Here is a 19,708-nt window from a genome sequence, read left to right as displayed (position 1 = left end):
TCAGAGTTTCAACAGTTTTTTTCTTGGATGAGAAATCGATGTGAATACTTTTCTGCCCAATGATGACAAACGTATTCTCAGATTAATACTCCGAGAATACGTTTGTCGTCATTGGGCAGGAAAATATTCACATGGATTTTTCTGACTAACCCGATACCACAATATAATTTATTATTGTGCATCTTAGATGAGAAGAAATACAAAATAAAGAACTGAGAGAGAATTTATTAGCAAAAAATGGACCTTTCAATAAGTCCTTAGTAGGATAACCAAAGGTGTGTTTTTAACCCCTTCATGACCTTGCCGTTTTTTGCAATTCTGACCAGTGTCCCTTTATGAGGTAATAACTCAGGAACGCTTCAACGGATCCTAGCGATTCTGAGATTGTTTTTTCGTGACATATTGGGCTTCATGTTAGTGGTAAATTTAGGTCGATAATTTCTGAGTTTATTTGTGAAAAAAATGGAAATTTGGCAAAAATTTTGAAAATTTCGCAATTTTCACATTTTGAATTTTTACTCTGTTAAACTAGAGAGTTATGTGACACAAAATACTTAATAAATAACATTTCCCACATGTCTACTTTACATCAGCACAATTTTGGAAACAAATTTTTTTTTTGCTAGGAAGTTATAAGGGTTAAAATTTGACCAGTGATTTCTCATTTTTACAACAAAATTTACAAAACCATTTTTTTTAGGGACCACCTCACATTTGAAGTCAGTTTGAGGGTTCTATATGGCTGAAAATACCCCAAAGTGACACCATTCTAAAAACTGCACCCCTCAAGGTGCTCAAAACCACATTCAAGAAGTTTATTAACCCTTCAGGTGTTTCACAGCAGCAGAAGCAACATGGAAGTAAAAAATGAACATTAAACTTTTTAGTCACAAAAATGATCTTTTAGCGAAATTTTTTTTATTTTCCCAAGGGTAAAAGGAGAAACTGGACCACGAACGTTGTTGTCCAATTTGTTCTGAGTACGCTGATACCTAATATGTGGGGGTAAACCACTGTTTGGGTGCACGGCAGGGCTCGGAAGGGAATGAAAAATTATCTCCATCGCTAGCAGACACCATGTCACGTTTGGAGAGCCCCTGTGTGCCTAAACATTGAAGCTCCCCCACAAGTGACCCCATTTTGGAAACTAGACCCCCCAAGGAACTTATCTAGAAGCATAGTGAGCACTTTAAACTCTCAGGTGCTTCACAAATTGATCTGTAAAAATGAAAAAGTACTTTTTTTCACACAAAATTTCTTTTAGCCTCAATATTTTCATTTTCACATGGGCAACAGGATAAAATGGATCCTAAAATTTGTTGGGCAATTTCTCCTGAGTATACCGATACCTCACATGTGGGGGTAAACCACTGTTTGGGTGCACGGCAAGGCTCGGAAGGGGAGGCGTGCCATTTGACTTTTTGAATGGAAAATTAGCTCCAATCATTAGCGGACACCATGTCGCGTTTGGAGAGCCCCTGTGTGCCTAAACATTGGAGCTCCCCTACAAGTGACCCCATTTTGGAAACTAGACCCCCAAGGAACTTATCTAGATGCATAGTGAGCACTTATAACCCCCAGGTGCTTTACAGAAGTTTATAACGCAGAGCCGTGAAAATAAAAAATAATTTTTCTTTCCTCAAAAATGATTTTTAGCCCAGAATTTTTTATTTTCCCAAGGGTAATAGGAGAAATTGGACTCCAAATGTTGTTGTCCAGTTTGTCCTGAGTACGATGATACCCCATATGTGGGGGTAAACCACTGTTTGGGCGCACCGCAGGGCTCGGAAGGGAAGGCACGCCATTTGGCTTTTTGAATGGAAAATTAGCTCCAATCATTAGCGGACACCATGTCGCGTTTGGAGAGCCCCTGTGTGCCTAAACATTGGAGCTCCCGCACAAGTGACCCCATTTTGGAAACTAGACCTCCGAAGGAACTAATCTATATGTGTGGTGAGCACTTTGAACCCCCAAGTGCTTCACAGAAGTTTATAACGCAGAGCCATGAAAATAAAAAATAATTTTTCTTTTCTCAAAAATGATTTTTTAGCCCACATTTTTTTATTTTCCCAAGGGTAACAGGAGAAATTGGACCCCAAAAGTTGTTGTCCAGTTTCTCCTGAGTACGCTGATACCCCATATGTGGGGGTAAACCACTGTTTTGGCACACGTCGGGGTTTGGAAGGGAAGTAGTGACGTTTTAAAATGCAGACTTTGATGGAATGCTCTGCGGGCGTCAGGTTGCGTTTGCAGAGCCCCTGATGTGCTTAAACAGTAGGAACTCCCCACAAGTGACTCCATTTTGGAAACTAGACCCCCAAGGGAACTTATCTAGATGTGTGGTGAGCACTTTGAACCCCCAGGTGCTTTACAGAAGTTATAACGCAGAGCCGTGAAAATAAAAAATAATTTTTCTTTCCTCAAAAATGATTTTTAGCCCAGAATTTTTTATTTTCCCAAGGGTAATAGGAGAAATTGGACTCCAAATGTTGTTGTCCAGTTTGTCCTGAGTACGATGATACCCCATATGTGGGGGTAAACCACTGTTTGGGCGCACCGCAGGGCTCGGAAGGGAAGGCACGCCATTTGGCTTTTTGAATGGAAAATTAGCTCCAATCATTAGCGGACACCATGTCGCGTTTGGAGAGCCCCTGTGTGCCTAAACATTGGAGCTCCCGCACAAGTGACCCCATTTTGGAAACTAGACCTCCGAAGGAACTAATCTATATGTGTGGTGAGCACTTTGAACCCCCAAGTGCTTCACAGAAGTTTATAACGCAGAGCCATGAAAATAAAAAATAATTTTTCTTTTCTCAAAAATGATTTTTTAGCCCACATTTTTTTATTTTCCCAAGGGTAACAGGAGAAATTGGACCCCAAAAGTTGTTGTCCAGTTTCTCCTGAGTACGCTGATACCCCATATGTGGGGGTAAACCACTGTTTTGGCACACGTCGGGGTTTGGAAGGGAAGTAGTGACGTTTTAAAATGCAGACTTTGATGGAATGCTCTGCGGGCGTCAGGTTGCGTTTGCAGAGCCCCTGATGTGCTTAAACAGTAGGAACTCCCCACAAGTGACTCCATTTTGGAAACTAGACCCCCAAGGGAACTTATCTAGATGTGTGGTGAGCACTTTGAACCCCCAAGTGCTTCACAGAAGTTTATAACGCAGAGCCGTGAAATTAATAAATGTGTTTCCTTTCCTCAAAAATATTTTTTTAGCCCAGAATTTTTTATTTTTGCAAGGGTAACAGGAGAAATTTGACCCCAAAAGGTGTTTTCCAGTTTCTCCTGAGTACGCTGATACCCCATATGTGGGGGTAAACCAATGTTTGGGCACACGACAGGGCTCGGAAGGGAGGTAGTGACATTTGAAATGCAGACTTTGATGGAATGGTCTGCGGGCGTCACATTGCATTTGCAGAGCCCCTGATGTGCCTAAACAGTAGAAACACCCCACAAGTGACCCCATTTTGGAAACTAGACCCCCCAAGGAACTTATCTAGATGTGTGGTGAGCACGTTCAACCCCCAAGTGCTTCACAGAGCCGTGAAAATAAAAAATAATTGTTCTTTCCTCAAAAATTATGTTTTAGCAAGTAATTTTTTATTTTTGCAAGGGTATCAGGAGAAATTGGACCCCAACAGTTGTTGCCCAGTTTGTCCTGAGTATGCTGGTACCCCAAATGTTGGGGTAAACCACTGTTTAGGCGCACGTCGGGGCTTGGAAGGGAGGGAGCACCATTTGACTTTTTGAACGCAAGATTGGCTGGAATCAATGGTGGCGCCATGTTGCTTTTGGAGACCCCTGATGTGCCTAAACAGTGGAAACCCCTCAATTCTAACTTCAACACTAACCCCAACACACCCCTAATCCTAATCCCAACTGTAGCCATAACCCTAATCACAACCCTAACCCCAACACACCCCTAACCACAACCCTAACCCCAACACACCTGTAACCCTAATTCCAATCCTAATCCTAATCCCAACCCTAACCCTAATCCCAACCCTAACCACAACTGTAACCCCAACACACCCCTAACCCTATCCGTAACCCTAACCACAAGCCTAATCTTAACCCTATTTCTAACCCTAGCCCTAATTCCAACCCTAACTCTAATTCCAACCCTAACCCTAAGGCTATGTGCCCACGTTGCGGATTCGTGTGAGATTTTTCCGCACGATTTTTGAAAAATCTGCAGGTAAAAGGCACTGCGTTTTACCTGCGGATTTACAGCAGATTTCCAGTGTTTTTTTTGTGCGGATTTCACCTGCGGATTCCTATTGAGGAACAGGTGTAAAACGCTGCGGAATCTGCACAAAGAATTGACATGCTGCGGAAAATACAACGCAGCGTTTCTGCACGGAATTTTCCGCACCATGGGCACAGCGGATTTGGTTTTCCATAGGTGTACATGGTACTGTAAACCTGATGTAAAACTGCTACGAATTCGCAGCGGCCAATCCGCTGCGGATCCGCGGCCAATCCGCTGCGGATCCGCGGCCAATCCGCTGCGGATCCGCAGCCAAATCCGCACTGTGTGCACATGCCATAACCCTAACCCTACCCCTAACCCTACCCCTAGTTCTAACCCTAGTTCTAACCCTAACACTAGTGGAAAAAGAAAAAAAAAATATTTTCTTTATTTTATTATTGTCCCTACCTATGGGGGTGATAAAGGGGGGGGTTTATTTATTATTTTTTTTATTTTGATCGCTGTGATAGAACCTACCACAGCGATCAAAATGTACTTTGTAATGAATCTGCCAGCCGGCAGATTCGGCGGGCGCACTGAGCATGCGCCCGCCATCTTGGAAGATGGCGGCGCCCAGGGAGAAGACGGACCGACTTCGGGAGGCTCGGTAAGTATGAGGAGGTGGTGGGGGGGTGGATCGGAGCACAGGGGGGGGATCGGAGGACGGGGGGAGCGGACAGGAGCACGGGGGAGCGGACAGGAGCACGGGGGAGCGAACAGGGGGACGGAGGGGGGTACCGGACAGAACGGAGGACTGGGGAGGAGATCGGGGGCGGTGGGGGGGGCCAGAACATGATTTCCAGCCATGGCAGATGCTATTGCAGCATCGGCCATGGCTGGATTGCAATATTTCACCATTTTCATAGGTGAAATATTGCAAATTGCTCTGATTGGCTGTTGCACTTTCAACAGCCAATCAGAGCAATCGTAGCCACGTTGGGGCAAAGCCACCCCCCCTAGGCTGAAGTACAACTCCCCCTCTCCCTGCAGATCGGGTAAAATAGGAGTTAACCCTTTCACCCGATCTGCAGGGATGTGATCATTCCATGACGCCACATAGGCGTCATGGGTCGGGAAGGGGTTAATATAGAAAAATAAATATCCAATCTATAAATATTTTGACTTTGCAATTTCATTTATTTATTTTCTTTATTTCATTTAGAGAAGGTCCAGGAGGAGATTTCAAGAGTCATTGGCACCGCACAGCCATTGTACAGCCACCGAGTGCAAATGCCCTTTACCAATGCAGTCATTCATGAAATTCAGAGGTTCTCTGACATTGTTCCTCTGAATCTGGGTCACGAAACAACCAAAGATGTCACCTTTAAGGGATACTTTATTCCAAAAGTAAGAAAAATATGTCTTTATTAGTGATATAGTTAGATTAACGTGTGCACAACCGAATCAGGTGCACGGGTAGGTTCCCAAACCGTAATCAATAAACAATACAAAACCCGGCACTCAACTTTGTAGTGAGAAGAAACGAAAGATTTATTGTATCCCACATCAGAAAACTTTCGGTCACACAAAGGGACCTTCATCAGTAACATATACTGGGATAATGGATAAGTTCAAGTGACTATATGACCTGCCCGGAAATTGCTATCAATATCGTATTGGATATCCGAAAAGGAAGAGAGGCTACAGCCTATATGCAGGCTGACATCGCGGCGTCCACCGCTGGATGGTTAGTGGTGGACGCCGCGATGTCAGCCTGCATATAGGCTGTAGCCTCTCTTCCTTTTCGGATATCCAATACGATATTGATAGCAATTTCCGGGCAGGTCATATAGTCACTTGAACTTATCCATTATCCCAGTATACGTTACTGATGAAGGTCCCTTTGTGTGACCGAAACATTTTCTGATTTGGGATACAATAAATCTTTTGTTCCTTCTCACTACAAAGTTGAGTGCCGGGTTTTGTATTGTTTATTTATTAGTGATATGTCATAGGACTTTTTCAATGTAAATACTAGTACAACGTTTTAGGTCATGAACATATCAATCTTTGGTTGCAGCCTTCCTTAGCTATTCTGTTGGTTAGATCTATCTCAAGATCGTTGATCCGAAATGATCAACTTAAAAAAATGATTTTGTAATACTCTTTAGGAAGATATTTAGGAATTTCAGCATGTCCTGATCAAATGTAGAATTGACGTGTTTAATTGTGGAAAAAAAAAAATAAGTGACCGTGTTGTTCAGTAGTTGCAAAAAATTACCTTTTAGTTAGTCATTAAAAGGTATTAACCACTGAAGACTTTCCATTTTTATTTTTTTAAATCTTAAAATCAACAAAGCCTTAAAAGTTTTGATAGAATTTTCGTAAATTAAGCCACCTGACATCCTTGTAAAAAACCAGAAGACAGCTTGCAAAAGTATCTACAGTAGGTCATTTTAAAATGAACACTTTTGCTGATTTTTATCTCAAACATTAAGTTAAAAAAAAATAGTAGATTTTAATTTGTTAATTTTGACATATAAAGGCAAAAACACTTTCCGGTAAAGAGAAAATATAAGGAAGCTGTATAATTAAATGGGAAGTTATCATGAGAAAATATCGTCACAATCCTTAGTAAAATATGCCTGCATCTTTCTCAGCAGATGATGGCTGTGTGATCCGGTGCATATGACTGCACATAGCAAGAGTGATTGAATGAGTGCAGTTTCAAGTCCCCTAGTTGACCTATTAAATACAGTGAAAAGTAAAAAAAGAAAAGTTTAAAAAAATATATGAAAAAAAATTAAATAAATATAAACGTTCAAATCACTTTCCTTTTTTTTCCATTCAACATTAAGGAACAAAAAAAATAAAAACCATACATATGCATTACACAGCTGACATCAACCCCAAAAATATTACCCCCAATTGTCACCGGACCAGGGCAATCGGGAAGAGCCAAGGCTAAGCACCAGAATTGGTTCATCTAATGAATGTGCCATTTCTGGGGCGGCTGAGGGCTGGTGTTTAGTGTTGAGCATTCCGATACCGCAAGTATCGGCCGATACTTGCGGGTATCGGAATTCCGATACCGAGATCCGATACTTTTGTGGTATCGGGAATCGGTATCGGGATTAATATCAATGTGTAAAAGAAAGAATTAAAATAAAAAATAGGGATATACTCACCTCTCCGACGCAGCCTGGACTTTACCGCCGTAACCAGGAGCCGTTGTACCTAAAAATGCGTGCTTGAAGGGCCTTAGATGATGTCACGGCGCTCTGATTGGTCCGTAGCGGTCGCGTGACCGCTACACGACCAATCACAAAGCAGTGATGTCACCTAAGGTCTTTCAAGCGCTTGAAATACCTTAGAAGACGTCCGCAGCTTCTGATAGGACGCGTAGCGGTCGCGTGACTGCTACGCGACCAATCACAAAGCAGTGACGTCTTCTAAGGTATTTCAAGCACTTGAAAGACCTTAGGTGACGTCACTGCTTTGTGATTGGTCGCGTAGCGGTCACGCGACCGCTACGGACCAATCAGAGCGCCGTGACGTCATCTAAGGCCCTTCAAGCGCGCATTTTTAGGTACAACGGCTCCCGGTTATGGCGGTAAAGTCCAGGCTGCGTCGGAGAGGTGAGTATATCCCTATTTTTTATTTTAATTCTTTCTTTACACATTGATATGGATCCCAGGGCCTGAAGGAGTGTTTCCTCTCCTTCAGACCCTGGGAACCATACAGGATACCGTCCGATACTTGGTGTCCCATTGACTTGTATTGGTATCGGGTATCGGTATCGGATTAGATCCGATACTTTGCCGGTATCGGCCGATACTTTCCGATACCGATACTTTCAAGCATCGGACGGTATCGCTCAACACTATTAGTGTTATCAGTCTAGGAAGGAGCCAAAATAAATTGTCCCCTTCCCAGCACATTAATAACAGTCCGCAGCTATCTGGTTAGCCTTTGCTGGTTATTATAAATAGGCAGGACCCTATGTCATATTTGAGGTGGGTGACCCTTTTAAATTATCAAATACCCAAAAACATAGACCAATAAATATATAATGTGTACCTCCAAAATTAGCATAGACCCTTTTAAATTATCAGTAAAGGCTATGCAGACAGCTGTGAGATGATATTAATAGGCTTGGAAGCTCCATTGGTATTGGGCCCTTCCCAGAATAATAAGACATACTCACAGCTGTCTGCTTTCCCTCAGCTGGTTATTTAAAAAAAAAAAAAAAGGATTACCCCATGCCATTTTTTAAAATTAATTATTTATTTAATAGGTTAAAGAAGGCTAAACACAGTTCAGTGTCACATGAAAAGCACCAGAGGGGGCTAGTAAGGGGCTTGTGACATTAAATATCTACAAGACATCTATCCTATTTATGCTATCTATCTATTCTATCTATATCTGTATATAAGATTGCTTTAATAGTTTTGCAAACTAGCTTTAAATGACAAAGATAATTGCAGTATGTTAAACCTGATGTTAAAAATGCATTGCATAAGCATGTCATAGAGATGTCATACAGGTACAAGGTGAGAAAAATCACATTGTTCTTGCATGGCACTAGAGTGACACTAGACACTAGATGAGAGCGAGTACCAATACTCATTGGATTATTAATATTATGCACTCTTGTAATTTACACCTTCTGACAAGGTAATCCCTTACTTATTGACCTAGGGAACTCATATCATCCCATTACTGTCATCCGTACTGAGAGACAAGACGCAGTTTGAAAAACCTGATGAATTTTTTCCAAATCATTTTCTGGACTCTAATGGAAAATTCATAAAGAAAGAAGCCTTCATGCCGTTCTCTGCAGGTAAGGAGATGTAACAAATAAACATCACATCTACTAGTCACGTTGATTTCTACTTACACCCAATTAGTTTGAGAAGCTAGCTACTTCCTTCTTCATTGCATTACCCACACTCTAACATGAGATGAAAGATCTGTTTTGTCTAATGGACATTTAATCAGACTCTTCGGCTGAGATTAGGTCGAACCCGTGAGTGCGACGGGTGGGATTAAGATTCTTTATGTTCAATGGCTACCAAGGAGAATTGTAATAAGGAAAGAGGGTAAACCATTTTTGATGAAATCTTTCTTCTAATTTTACCCCATTATTAACACAACATTCTATATTTAATAGAATCAACATACAAACAAGAAATGCTCCACAGAACAATTACACATCACCATGATTGGTTCAAGGAGTTATCCTATGCTCATAAATTATTAACATTATATGTAATAACAAGTAACTTTGAAATTCATATTTTATTAAAAATCCCAAGCCAAGAATCCTGCAAGTCTCTGGTCTGTTTCCAGGGGAGTACACAAAAATCATGCAGCACCTTAATAAAAATTCTATTTGAGCACCCTTCTTTCCCCACAAAAAGTATTCACTGTAGTAGAGGGATCATGTCTCCAAACTTTTATAAAAAGGGAAAGGGATGTGTATTGTGGCATGTCTACAGTAATTACACTACTATTAAAGCCCCTTAGTGGTCTCACCCAAGATAGATCTTTAATGGCCATTAAGAGCATAATGCTTCCAAAAATGCCTCCCCTCCACACAGAGTATAAAATCACTACAGTGAACATCCTTAGCCCCACAATTACATCTGAAATCTCCCCATTCATATAATATGATGACACCACAGAGCCTGCAGTAAAGCATGCTACAACAACCAACATAATGTCCCTAAAATGACAACCACAGTTTGATGTCCCCATATTTCCCCCAAACACAGTATCATGACCCCCACACAGTATGATGACCTGTCAGTATGATGAGCTCCATTTAGTATAATACCCCCACAGCTGCCCACAAAGTGTTGTGGACCTAACGTCACCCAACACAGCATACTGGACCCTCACTATGCTGCTCCCACAGCCTTTATTTAGTCTGATGGCCAAAAACTCAGTAAGGCTATGTGCCCACGTTACATTCTTTAAGCATTTCCACCTCGTTTTTCCTCAGCGGAAACACTTAAAGAAAGCGCTAACAAAACATATCCCATTAATTTTAATAGCAATTGCTGTGCCCATGCTGTGTATTTTTCCGCAGCGTAATCGCATCACGGGAAAATATGCAGCATGTTCGTTTATTTTGTGGAATCGCAGCAATTCCGCCGCCATAGACTTGTATTGGAACGTTTGAAATCTGCAAATATTAAAAATGTTTGCAGATTTCAAGCGCATTTGCTGTGGTTTTGTAAATCAAAACTGCAGCAAATAGGAAGTGACATCATGGGACCTGTGGAGAGGTATGGATATTGTTGCTTTTTTTTGGATTAGCAAAGTAAAACATTTTGTCAAAAACTTGGTGTGATTATTTCATTAAAAGATTTTTTTAATTAATGTGTGTCTTTTTTTAACCCTTTACTACTCTAGGGTTAATAATGGAGAGGTGTCTTAATGACACCTCTCCATTATTAACCTGGCTTAATGTCACCTTTCAATAGCAAGGTGACATTAACCCCTTATGTAGAAGAGGGGTTAGACTAGGAAATGAGCTCAAAGGAGCCTTTTTTGTCATAACTTTATTTGTGCTCAAAAACGCTTATAAAACACTGAAAGAACGCATGAAAAAGCGGATCAAAAGCGCATCAAAATCATCATGCGCTTTACCTGGCAAGAGTGTTCAGTTTTGATGAGGAAAAATCTGCATATATTCTACAATGTGGGCACATAGCCTAAGATGGATCCTACAGTTGCGCATTCAATATGATGGCCCCTAAAGTCACAGTGTTGGCCCCATTGCCCTATCTCAGCTTTGTGAGTCTCTAGTTTTTAAATAATACTTTGCAATTGCCCTCATTATAAATGGCCCCTGCAAAGCTAGTATGGACCGCCCTCCACCTATGAACCCATGTGTAGCTTCACTGGATGTATGTCCGCCCCTGGTACCGCATTCTTACACCCACAAGAATACATCTCTATTAGATTAAGATTAAAATAACATATTTTTAATATAGTGGTGTAGAAGTCTTCTAGGGAAGATCCTCACAAATAGCAGCGCATCAATATTGCTAAGTCACCAGAGATAGAAAAATGGTTCAATGTCACTTTTAGTAATGTGCAAGTGCAATAAGGTGCAAGTGGAACAAAACAGCAAGTGCCCTAATGCAAATCTTATATGATCCAATGTGATACAGAAGTGTTGTGAATTCTGCTCTTGGGCTCCCTCCGGTGGTTGTAAGTGGTAGCGCTGCTGTCTCTGAATCGCAGCATTTATCAGGTGTGTTCACTTTTTGCAAATCTGACTGGGCTATTTAGTCTTGCTTCACCCTTTAGTCAGTGCCAGTTGTCCATTGTTCCTGGGGGATTCACATCTCTGCCTGGTCTCTCCTGCTTTGCAGTTCTTTTCAACAAAGATAAGTTCTGGCCTTGATTTTTTGCTGTCCACATGCTGTGGCCTTATTGTTCAGTTCTTTTCCATGTTTTTTGTCTTGTCCAGCTTGGTCTGTATAAGGATTTGTTTAGCCAAGCTGGTATCTCTGGAGATGCAGATATACCCTCCATATCTTTAGTTAGCTGTGGAGTTTTTGTATTTTCTGTGGTGGATATTTTCTAATGTTTTAATACTGACCGCATAGTACTTTGTCCTATCCTTTCTATTTAGCTAGAAGTGGCCTCCTTTGCTAAATTCTGATTTCAGTCTGTGTATGTTTTTTCCCTCTCCTCTCACAGTCAATATTTGTGGGGGGCTGCCTATCCTTTGGGAATTTTCTCTGAGGCAAGATAGTTTTCCCTTTTTTATCTTTAGGGGTAATTAGTCCTCCTGCTGTGTGGAGATGTCCAGGGAGTGCTAGGTACATTCCACGGCTACTTTTAGTTGTTGTGTTAAGTTCAGGGTCTGCGGTCAGTACAGGTACCACCTTCTCCAGAGTACATCTCATGCTGCTCTTAGGCCACCAGATCATAACACAGAAGCCAAAAGCAAAGTAGCAGTGCATAATATGACAGTATATTCATAGTTATCATGTACCATCATGATTCTTACCCAAAATATGCAAATTATTTGCATCATTTAATCATTACTACCCCGATGCGCGTTCTATGTGTCCTGTGTCATTTCACATGTTAGACAGCAGAGAAGCAGGATACAGGCAAGTGGGATGATTGTGTGTGGTGGTCACACTGTCCTTTATAGGAACACTAGTGGGCTTCAAAAAAGAAATATTTCTGTTTGGTCATGTATAAAGAAGTGAGCGAGGTAAGGGAAGTGGCATAATGTAAAATAAGACTTGCCATCGTGCTGAATGTGTCCAACTTGTCTATCTATCCAAATTGGGTGGTAGGCCACTAACTAAAGCATCTCCAAAGAGGATTTTAAGGGTATGTGCACACGTCAGGATTTCTTGCAGAAATTTCCTGAAGAAAACCGGAAATTTTCTGCAAGAAAACCGCATTTTTTTTTTCTATTTTTTTTCCGTTTTTTTCACCTTTTTTTAGCATTTTGCAAGCCTAATTAGCTTGCAGAATGCTAAAGTTTTCCAAGCAATCTGTAGCATCGCTTGGAAAACTGACTGACAGGTTGGTCACACTTGTCAAACATACTGTTTGACAAGTGTGACCAACTTTTTACTATAGATACAAAAGAGCACAGTGAGGTCAAAAATACTCTGTTGTAAAAAAATCACAGTAATCAGCAAGTGCTAGTCAAAAGATGTAAAGAAAACAGGGTATTTAGTTGATACGTTTTTTTGCAAAAAAATGTATACTAAGCTGCTCCACCAAATCGTCAAGGTATACCCTTATAGAGCAGTCCTAACTAAACGTATCAACTAAATACCCTGTTTTCTTTACATCTTTTGACTAGCACTTGCTGATTACTGTGATTTTTTTACAACAGAGTATTTTTGACCTCACTGTGCTCTTTTGTGTCTTCAAGTTTTCTGGTGGTGTGAACAGGTTCCTACAGACTTGTTCAATGTGCAAGTGGCCCATGTGTTTCTGGTTCTATTTTTACTATAGATGCTGCTTATGCAGCATCAATAGTAAAAAGATATCATGTTAAAAATAATAATAAAAAAAATAAATGGTTATACTCGCCCTCTGCAGACAGCCGACCTCCTCAGTGGCGTCCGTTCCTATAGATGGTGTGGTTCAGGACCTTCGATGATGTCACGGTCACGTGAGCGGTCACATGAGCGGTCACGCGACCAATCACAAGACAGCGACGTCATCGGAGGTCCTGAATCACAACATCTATAGGAACGGAAGAGAGAGCATGCACCGCTGAGAGGCGGGAACACTCCGGGGCCATCAGAGGGTGAGTATATGACTATTTTTTATTTTAATTCTTTTTTTTGACCAATTATATGGTGCCCAGTCTGTGGAGGAGAGTCTCCTCTCCTCCACCCTGGGTACCAACCGCACATGACCTGCTTACTTCCCGCATGGTGTGCACAGCCACATGCGGAAAGTAAGCAGATCAATGCATTCCTAGGTGTGCGGAACCCCCACAATTCCGCAAATTTAATGAACATGTTGCTTTTTTTTCCGCGATGCGATTTTTTAGCGGAAAAAAATGCAGCATGTGCACAAAAAATGCGGAATACACTGAAAATAATGGGAGGCATATGTAAGCATTTTTTTCGCGTTTTTATCACGTTTTTATAGCGAAAAAAACGCGAAAAATACTGAACGTGTGCACATGGCCTAAGAACCAAGCAAGTGAAAAATAGGGCATGCAGCCAAGAAAATATTTCAATTACAGTACTTTTGACATGATCATACCAAAATTGTTAATATACCGAACACAAAAAGTAGTGATAGAAAATTGGTAAGGCTGGTTTCACATTTGCGTTTAAAAACGCAGCGTTTGGTGCAAAAACGCATGTAAACACGTTTAAACGCTGCGTTTTTTAGACGCATGCGTTTTTGCATCTGGTAAAAAAAGCGGTGTTTTGACGCGTTTACAAGCATTTTTTCCTGCATTTGCGTTTTTGAAACGAATGATGATAAGTGTGAGACAGCTGCCAATCATCAAAATCAACTAGAAAACCCACTATAAACAGAAATAGTTAGGGTTAGGGTTAGGATCCCTAGTAACCCTAGGGATCCTAACCCTAACCCAAATCCTAACCCTAACCCTAGGGATCCTAACCCTAACCCTAGGGATCCTAACCCTAACCCAAACCCTAACCCTAGGGATCCTAACCCTAACCCTAGGGATCCTAACCCTAATCCAAACCCCTAACCCTAATCCTAGGGATCCTAACCCTAACCCTAGGGATCCTAACCCTAAGGGTTAGGATTCTAACCCTAACCCTAAGGGTTAGGGTTAGGATCCCTAGGGATAGGGTTAGGATCCCTAGGGTTACTAGGGATCCTAACCTTAGGGTTAGGGTTAGGATCCCTAGTAACCCTAGGGTTAGGGTTAGGGTTTTCTTGTTTTTTCTTGTGTTTTTCTGTAGAAACGCATGCGTTTACATAGACAGCAATACATTTTTTTTCCGCGAAAAAACGCATGCGTTTTTTTGCTGCAAAAAAACGCCGCTAGAAATTACTACAGATTGCATTTCTGCAACAAAACGCAAGCATAAAAAAACGCGTCAAAACGCATGCAAAAAAACGCATGCGTTTTTAATGTTAAGTATAGAAAAAAAACTCATGCATTTTTTAGCGCTAAAACGCAGCGGCAAAAAACGCAAGTGTGAAACCAGCCTAAGAAGGAGGTAGAAAAATGAGGACGAAGTTCACACTATCTATATTATATGAAAGAGACACACAGGATGGGGGACACATTCTGATAATTAGTATGGAGATGACAAACAAAAAGTGCTTTTGCGTATGTAGTGTAATCATATTTAGCGAGTCACAGAGCAAAATCATAGTAGTTTTCAAATAAGAGATTCATATAATGTGACAAGAGACATTTACACTAGGGGAGACTTTTATATGCATACAATATCAACAAATAAATGTTATCGAGTATAGCACCTGACGTCATGATGAAATAAAGAGCCCCAGTGTCACCCTTTCCCTGGATGGAACGGTAGAAGCCCACTACTGTTATGGCACATTAATTGTAAATTTGGCTCTCCATCTAATTCCCAAATTTTACCTAGTAGAGTTAGGAAACCAGTTAACTGATCAGTCTGCTTTTTGAGGGAATGCAGAAAACTGGGAGAAAATCATCTCCGCAGGGCAATCATAAAAGCCATTAATGCAATGATAACCACTGAGCCATCACTCTGTCCTGTATTTCCAGCCAGAGGTGTTATAATCGCAGTAGCAGGGGGTGCACCTGGTCCTGTGTGGGAAGGGAGTCCACTAACACTAATTTCACCTGGATGACCAGCATGGGTGACATTATACCATTACGGGGACATCATACCAGGATGGGGACATTATGCCAGAATATAGACACCATACCAGGATGGGGACACTCATTTTACCTGGATGACCAGAATGGGGGACATTACATCAGGATGGGAGACATTATACCAGGATGGGGACATTACACCAGAATTGTGGAAATTATACCAGGATGGGTGAAATTATACCAGGATGGGGAACATTGTACCAGAATATGGACAATATACCAGGATTGGGACACTCATTTCACCTGGATGACCAGAATGGGGGATATTACATCAGGATGGGGGACATTATACCAGGATGGGGACATTACACCAGAATTGTGGAAATTATACCAGGATGGGGGAAATTATACCAGAATGGAAACATTATATCAGGATGGGGACATTATACCAGGATAGAGAAAATTGTACCAGGATGGGGACATTATACTAGGAAGGGACCCAGGATGGGGGGTAAATGATATAGCATGGGGCCCAGTATAGGGGAGATTACAACAAGAAGGACACGGGATGGGAGACACTATTACAGATGGGGTGAACATATATGTCTTTATAGGACCTAGAACGTTTCAAGGACCCATACATCTAACCAACATGCAGGTGGAGGCAAAGGTTCAAATGTTGCATCGAGGTCCATCAAACTCTAATTATGCCAATGTCTTAATGTTGAGTTATGTTACTTGTTTATCCTGTTTTAGGTTGGAGAGCGTGTGCTGGAGAAACACTTGCAAAGATGGAGCTCTTCATCTTTTTTACAAGCCTATTACAGAAATTCAACTTCTGGTTACCTCCGGGGGTGACTGATGTGGACTTGACCTCTCTAGTTGGATTAACAAATGCACCAAAACCACAGATGATGTGTGTAACGCCTCGCATGTAAAGATGATTACCCTTCGTGGTATTTCATAAGCCATGAAAATCACAATACAAGACCACTAGTGTTGAGCATTCCGATGCTGCAAGTATCGGGTATCGGCCGATACTTGCTGTATCGGAATTCCGATACCGGGATTCCGATACTCTTGTGGTATCGGGTATCGGGTATCGGAACAACATTTTATTTTAATTCTCTCTTTTACACATTTTAACATTGTTAAAATGTGTAAAAGAGAGAATTAAAATAAAAAATATCGCTATACTCACCTGTCCGACGCAGCCGGGACCTCAGCGCAGGAACCGGCAGCGTTGTTTGTTTAAAATTCCCGCTTTTACATGGTTACGCGAACTCCCGGCTTGTGATTGGTCAGGGCGCCCATGTTGCCGGGCCGCGGACCAATCACAGCAAGCCGTGACGAAAATACGTCACGGCTTGCTGTGATTGGTCCGCGTCCCGGCAACATGGCCGCCATTAACCAATCACAAGCCGTGACGTCACGGGAGGCTGGACTTGCGCGCTTTTGAAAAAGCGCGCGTGTCCAGCCTCCAGTGACGTCCCGGCTTATGATTGGTTGCGCCGCGATCAACCAATCACAAGCCGGGAGGCTGGACACGCGCGCAATTTTAAAATGCGCGCTTGTCCTGCCTCCCGTGACGTCACGGCTTGTGATTGGTTAATGGCGGCCATGTTGCCGGGCCGCGGACCAATCACAGCAAGCCGTGACGTATTTTCGTCACGGCTTGCTGTGATTGGTCCGCGTCCCGGCAACATGGCGCCGTGACCAATCATAAGCCGGGACGTCACTGGAGGCTGGACACGCGCGCTTTTTCAAAAGCGCGCAAGTCCAGCCTCCCGTGACGTCACGGCTTGTGATTGGTTAATGGCGGCCATGTTGCCGGGACGCGGACCAATCACAGCAAGCCGTGACGTATTTTCGTCACGGCTTGCTGTGATTGGTCCGCGGCCCGGCAACATGGGCGCCCTGACCAATCACAAGCCGGGAGTTCGCGTAACCATGTAAAAGCGGGAATTTTAAACAAACAACGCTGCCGGTTCCTGCGCTGAGGTCCCGGCTGCGTCGGAGAGGTAAAGTATAGCGATATTTTTTATTTTAATTCTTTCTTTTACACATTTATATGGTTCCCAGGGCCTGAAGGAGAGTTTCCTCTCCTTCAGACCCTGGGAACCATCAGGAATACCGTCCGATACTTGAGTCCCATTGACTTGTATTGGTATCGGGTATCGGTATCGGATTGGATCCGATACTTTGCCGGTATCGGCCGATACTTTCCGATACCGATACTTTCAAGTATCGGACGGTATCGCTCAACACTAAAGACCACGCATTAAAGGAAATGTTGTTAAAAAAAGATATCAGAAACATCTATAACTACTACGTCTAAAAAATGGACAATAAAAGTAAACAGGAGCTTGGCTACAGTTCATAGGATTTTTATCATGAATTGGATCAATTAGTGAAGGTTTAACAGATTTATTTTATGTATTCTATATTTTGAGTTTTTAGATATTTGTTAGAAGAGTTTGGTAAGAGTAAGAGTGCAACATCACGATAGACTACAATAAACGTGCAATATCATGAAAGACTTCAATACCAATTTAATAAATATATTGTGGTAAAATATATAATCAAATGTTTTCAAAAGTATTGAAATTAAGCATTTATAGTTTTTTTCTTTGAATGTTACTTGTTTTTGTACGGAGTGGATATATGTAAATAAAAACATAATAATCAACAAAAATATCAACTTTCTATGTTTTACCATCACCAACCACAAGTCTGATGTGTTTTTATGTGTATTTATAATGACATTTTTTAGTATATTGGGGTGCCATTTTTGGAAGTTATCCTGCAAAGTCTTTAATAAAAACTGCAGAAAACACAACATAATGTACAACTTCAACATAGTAAAGACACTATGTAAAAAATAAACATAAACAAAAATTCTGTGAATGTAGATATCTTCGTGTTGTACTTTGGTTATGCCCTTAGAATTTCCTCTAAAAATTCCATTACAAAAAGTCTGTAAAAGCTGTTTTACGTACATAAGCCTGACCTGCTTGACCCCTTCAAGACTGGGAATTTTTTTTTTTTTTTTTTTTTCCTTTCTTCCAAAATCCACAGTGTTTCTGTGTTTATGCTGACATATTCATGTGAGGCTAGGGTTTTTTCTTTTTTTGCAGAACCAATTGTCGTTTTCAATGACAAAATTCACTTGAAAATGTGGAATGAAAATTTCAGCTACACCAATAGTTTTTTTTTTCTTTTACGTTGTTTAATGTGCTTTAAAAATATTAATAATATTAATATAATAATGTGAATAATATTATATATACTACTATATATATACTATTTATATATTCCAGTGCTGCTTGTTCTATAAGGTTCAGAACTTTGTAAAAAGTATTTGGCTTCCGTTGCCATTTCCCGAGATCCATAACTTTTTCAATTTTTCTCCCAAATATTTGTGTGTTGAGTGGCAGTTTTAATTGATACCACTTTGTGGTTCTGATTGCTTTTTTAAAAACATTTTTTTGGGGGATCAAACAGTGATTTATAAAATGGCAATGCTTGTATTTCAATATTTTTTATGCCATTTACAATTGGATACTTCTTTTTATATTTTAATTTAATAGGTTTAATAGATTTGACTATAACAAATATATTACACGAAATAAAAACTGGCCAGCCCCTCTGAACAGTATAAACCAAGGATGAACAAAAGTGAAAGCTGTTACGACTGCATAATATACAAGCATTAGAATACAGCCGCCTCTGTAAGTGCTAAGACGTGCAAACATTGAGTAAATGACATTTGGATGGCATTACAGCTCTATGTGTATTTATAAAAATGACTAGATGGTGGCCTGATTCTAACGCATCGGGTATTCTCGAATATGTATGTAGTTTATTTATGATAATTTCAGAATAATGCAATGAATACACAGGATTAGGCCTGCCGGGCGCGACCAATTAGCGAAGCGTGGTTCAAATCCCGCGCCAATTCGGGGCTGTCACCGATTGTTCGGCGCCAGCCGGGCGTGACCAATCAGTGAAGCCAGGGCCGGCTCCAGGTTTCATATAACAAACAGGGCCGGCTCCAGATTTTCATGGGCCCTGGGTGAAAGAGTCCCGGTGGTCCCCTTTAACACATACCACAATTCATAATGCACGGATACGGCAGAGAAATATAGGTATAATACAATGCCAAAGTTTTCATTTACTTCTTACATTACATGAGTGATATCTATTGTGC

At 41.2% G+C, this 19,708-nt stretch overlaps 1 protein-coding gene across 1 annotated transcript in view; it reads left to right on the top strand.

Annotated features, from left to right (window-relative positions):
• Window positions 1-18,636, top strand: part of LOC143808732 (cytochrome P450 2K1-like) — a 99,466-nt gene extending 80,830 nt beyond the window's left edge. The window contains exons 7-10 of the mRNA XM_077291675.1: window positions 5,419-5,603; window positions 8,898-9,039; window positions 16,255-16,492; window positions 17,777-18,636. Coding sequence (XP_077147790.1) covers window positions 5,419-5,603; window positions 8,898-9,039; window positions 16,255-16,436 — 509 coding nt within the window. The 3' untranslated portion in view covers window positions 16,437-16,492; window positions 17,777-18,636. The remainder of the gene's footprint in view (window positions 1-5,418; window positions 5,604-8,897; window positions 9,040-16,254; window positions 16,493-17,776) is intronic.
• The last annotated feature ends 1,072 nt before the right edge of the window (window positions 18,637-19,708 follow it).

This window comes from Ranitomeya variabilis, chromosome 2 (assembly GCF_051348905.1).
Source record: "Ranitomeya variabilis isolate aRanVar5 chromosome 2, aRanVar5.hap1, whole genome shotgun sequence".
Classification (NCBI taxonomy): Eukaryota; Metazoa; Chordata; class Amphibia; order Anura; family Dendrobatidae; genus Ranitomeya; species Ranitomeya variabilis.
Note: the sequence above shows the minus strand (reverse complement) of the source record. Positions and strands in the feature narration are given on the sequence as shown.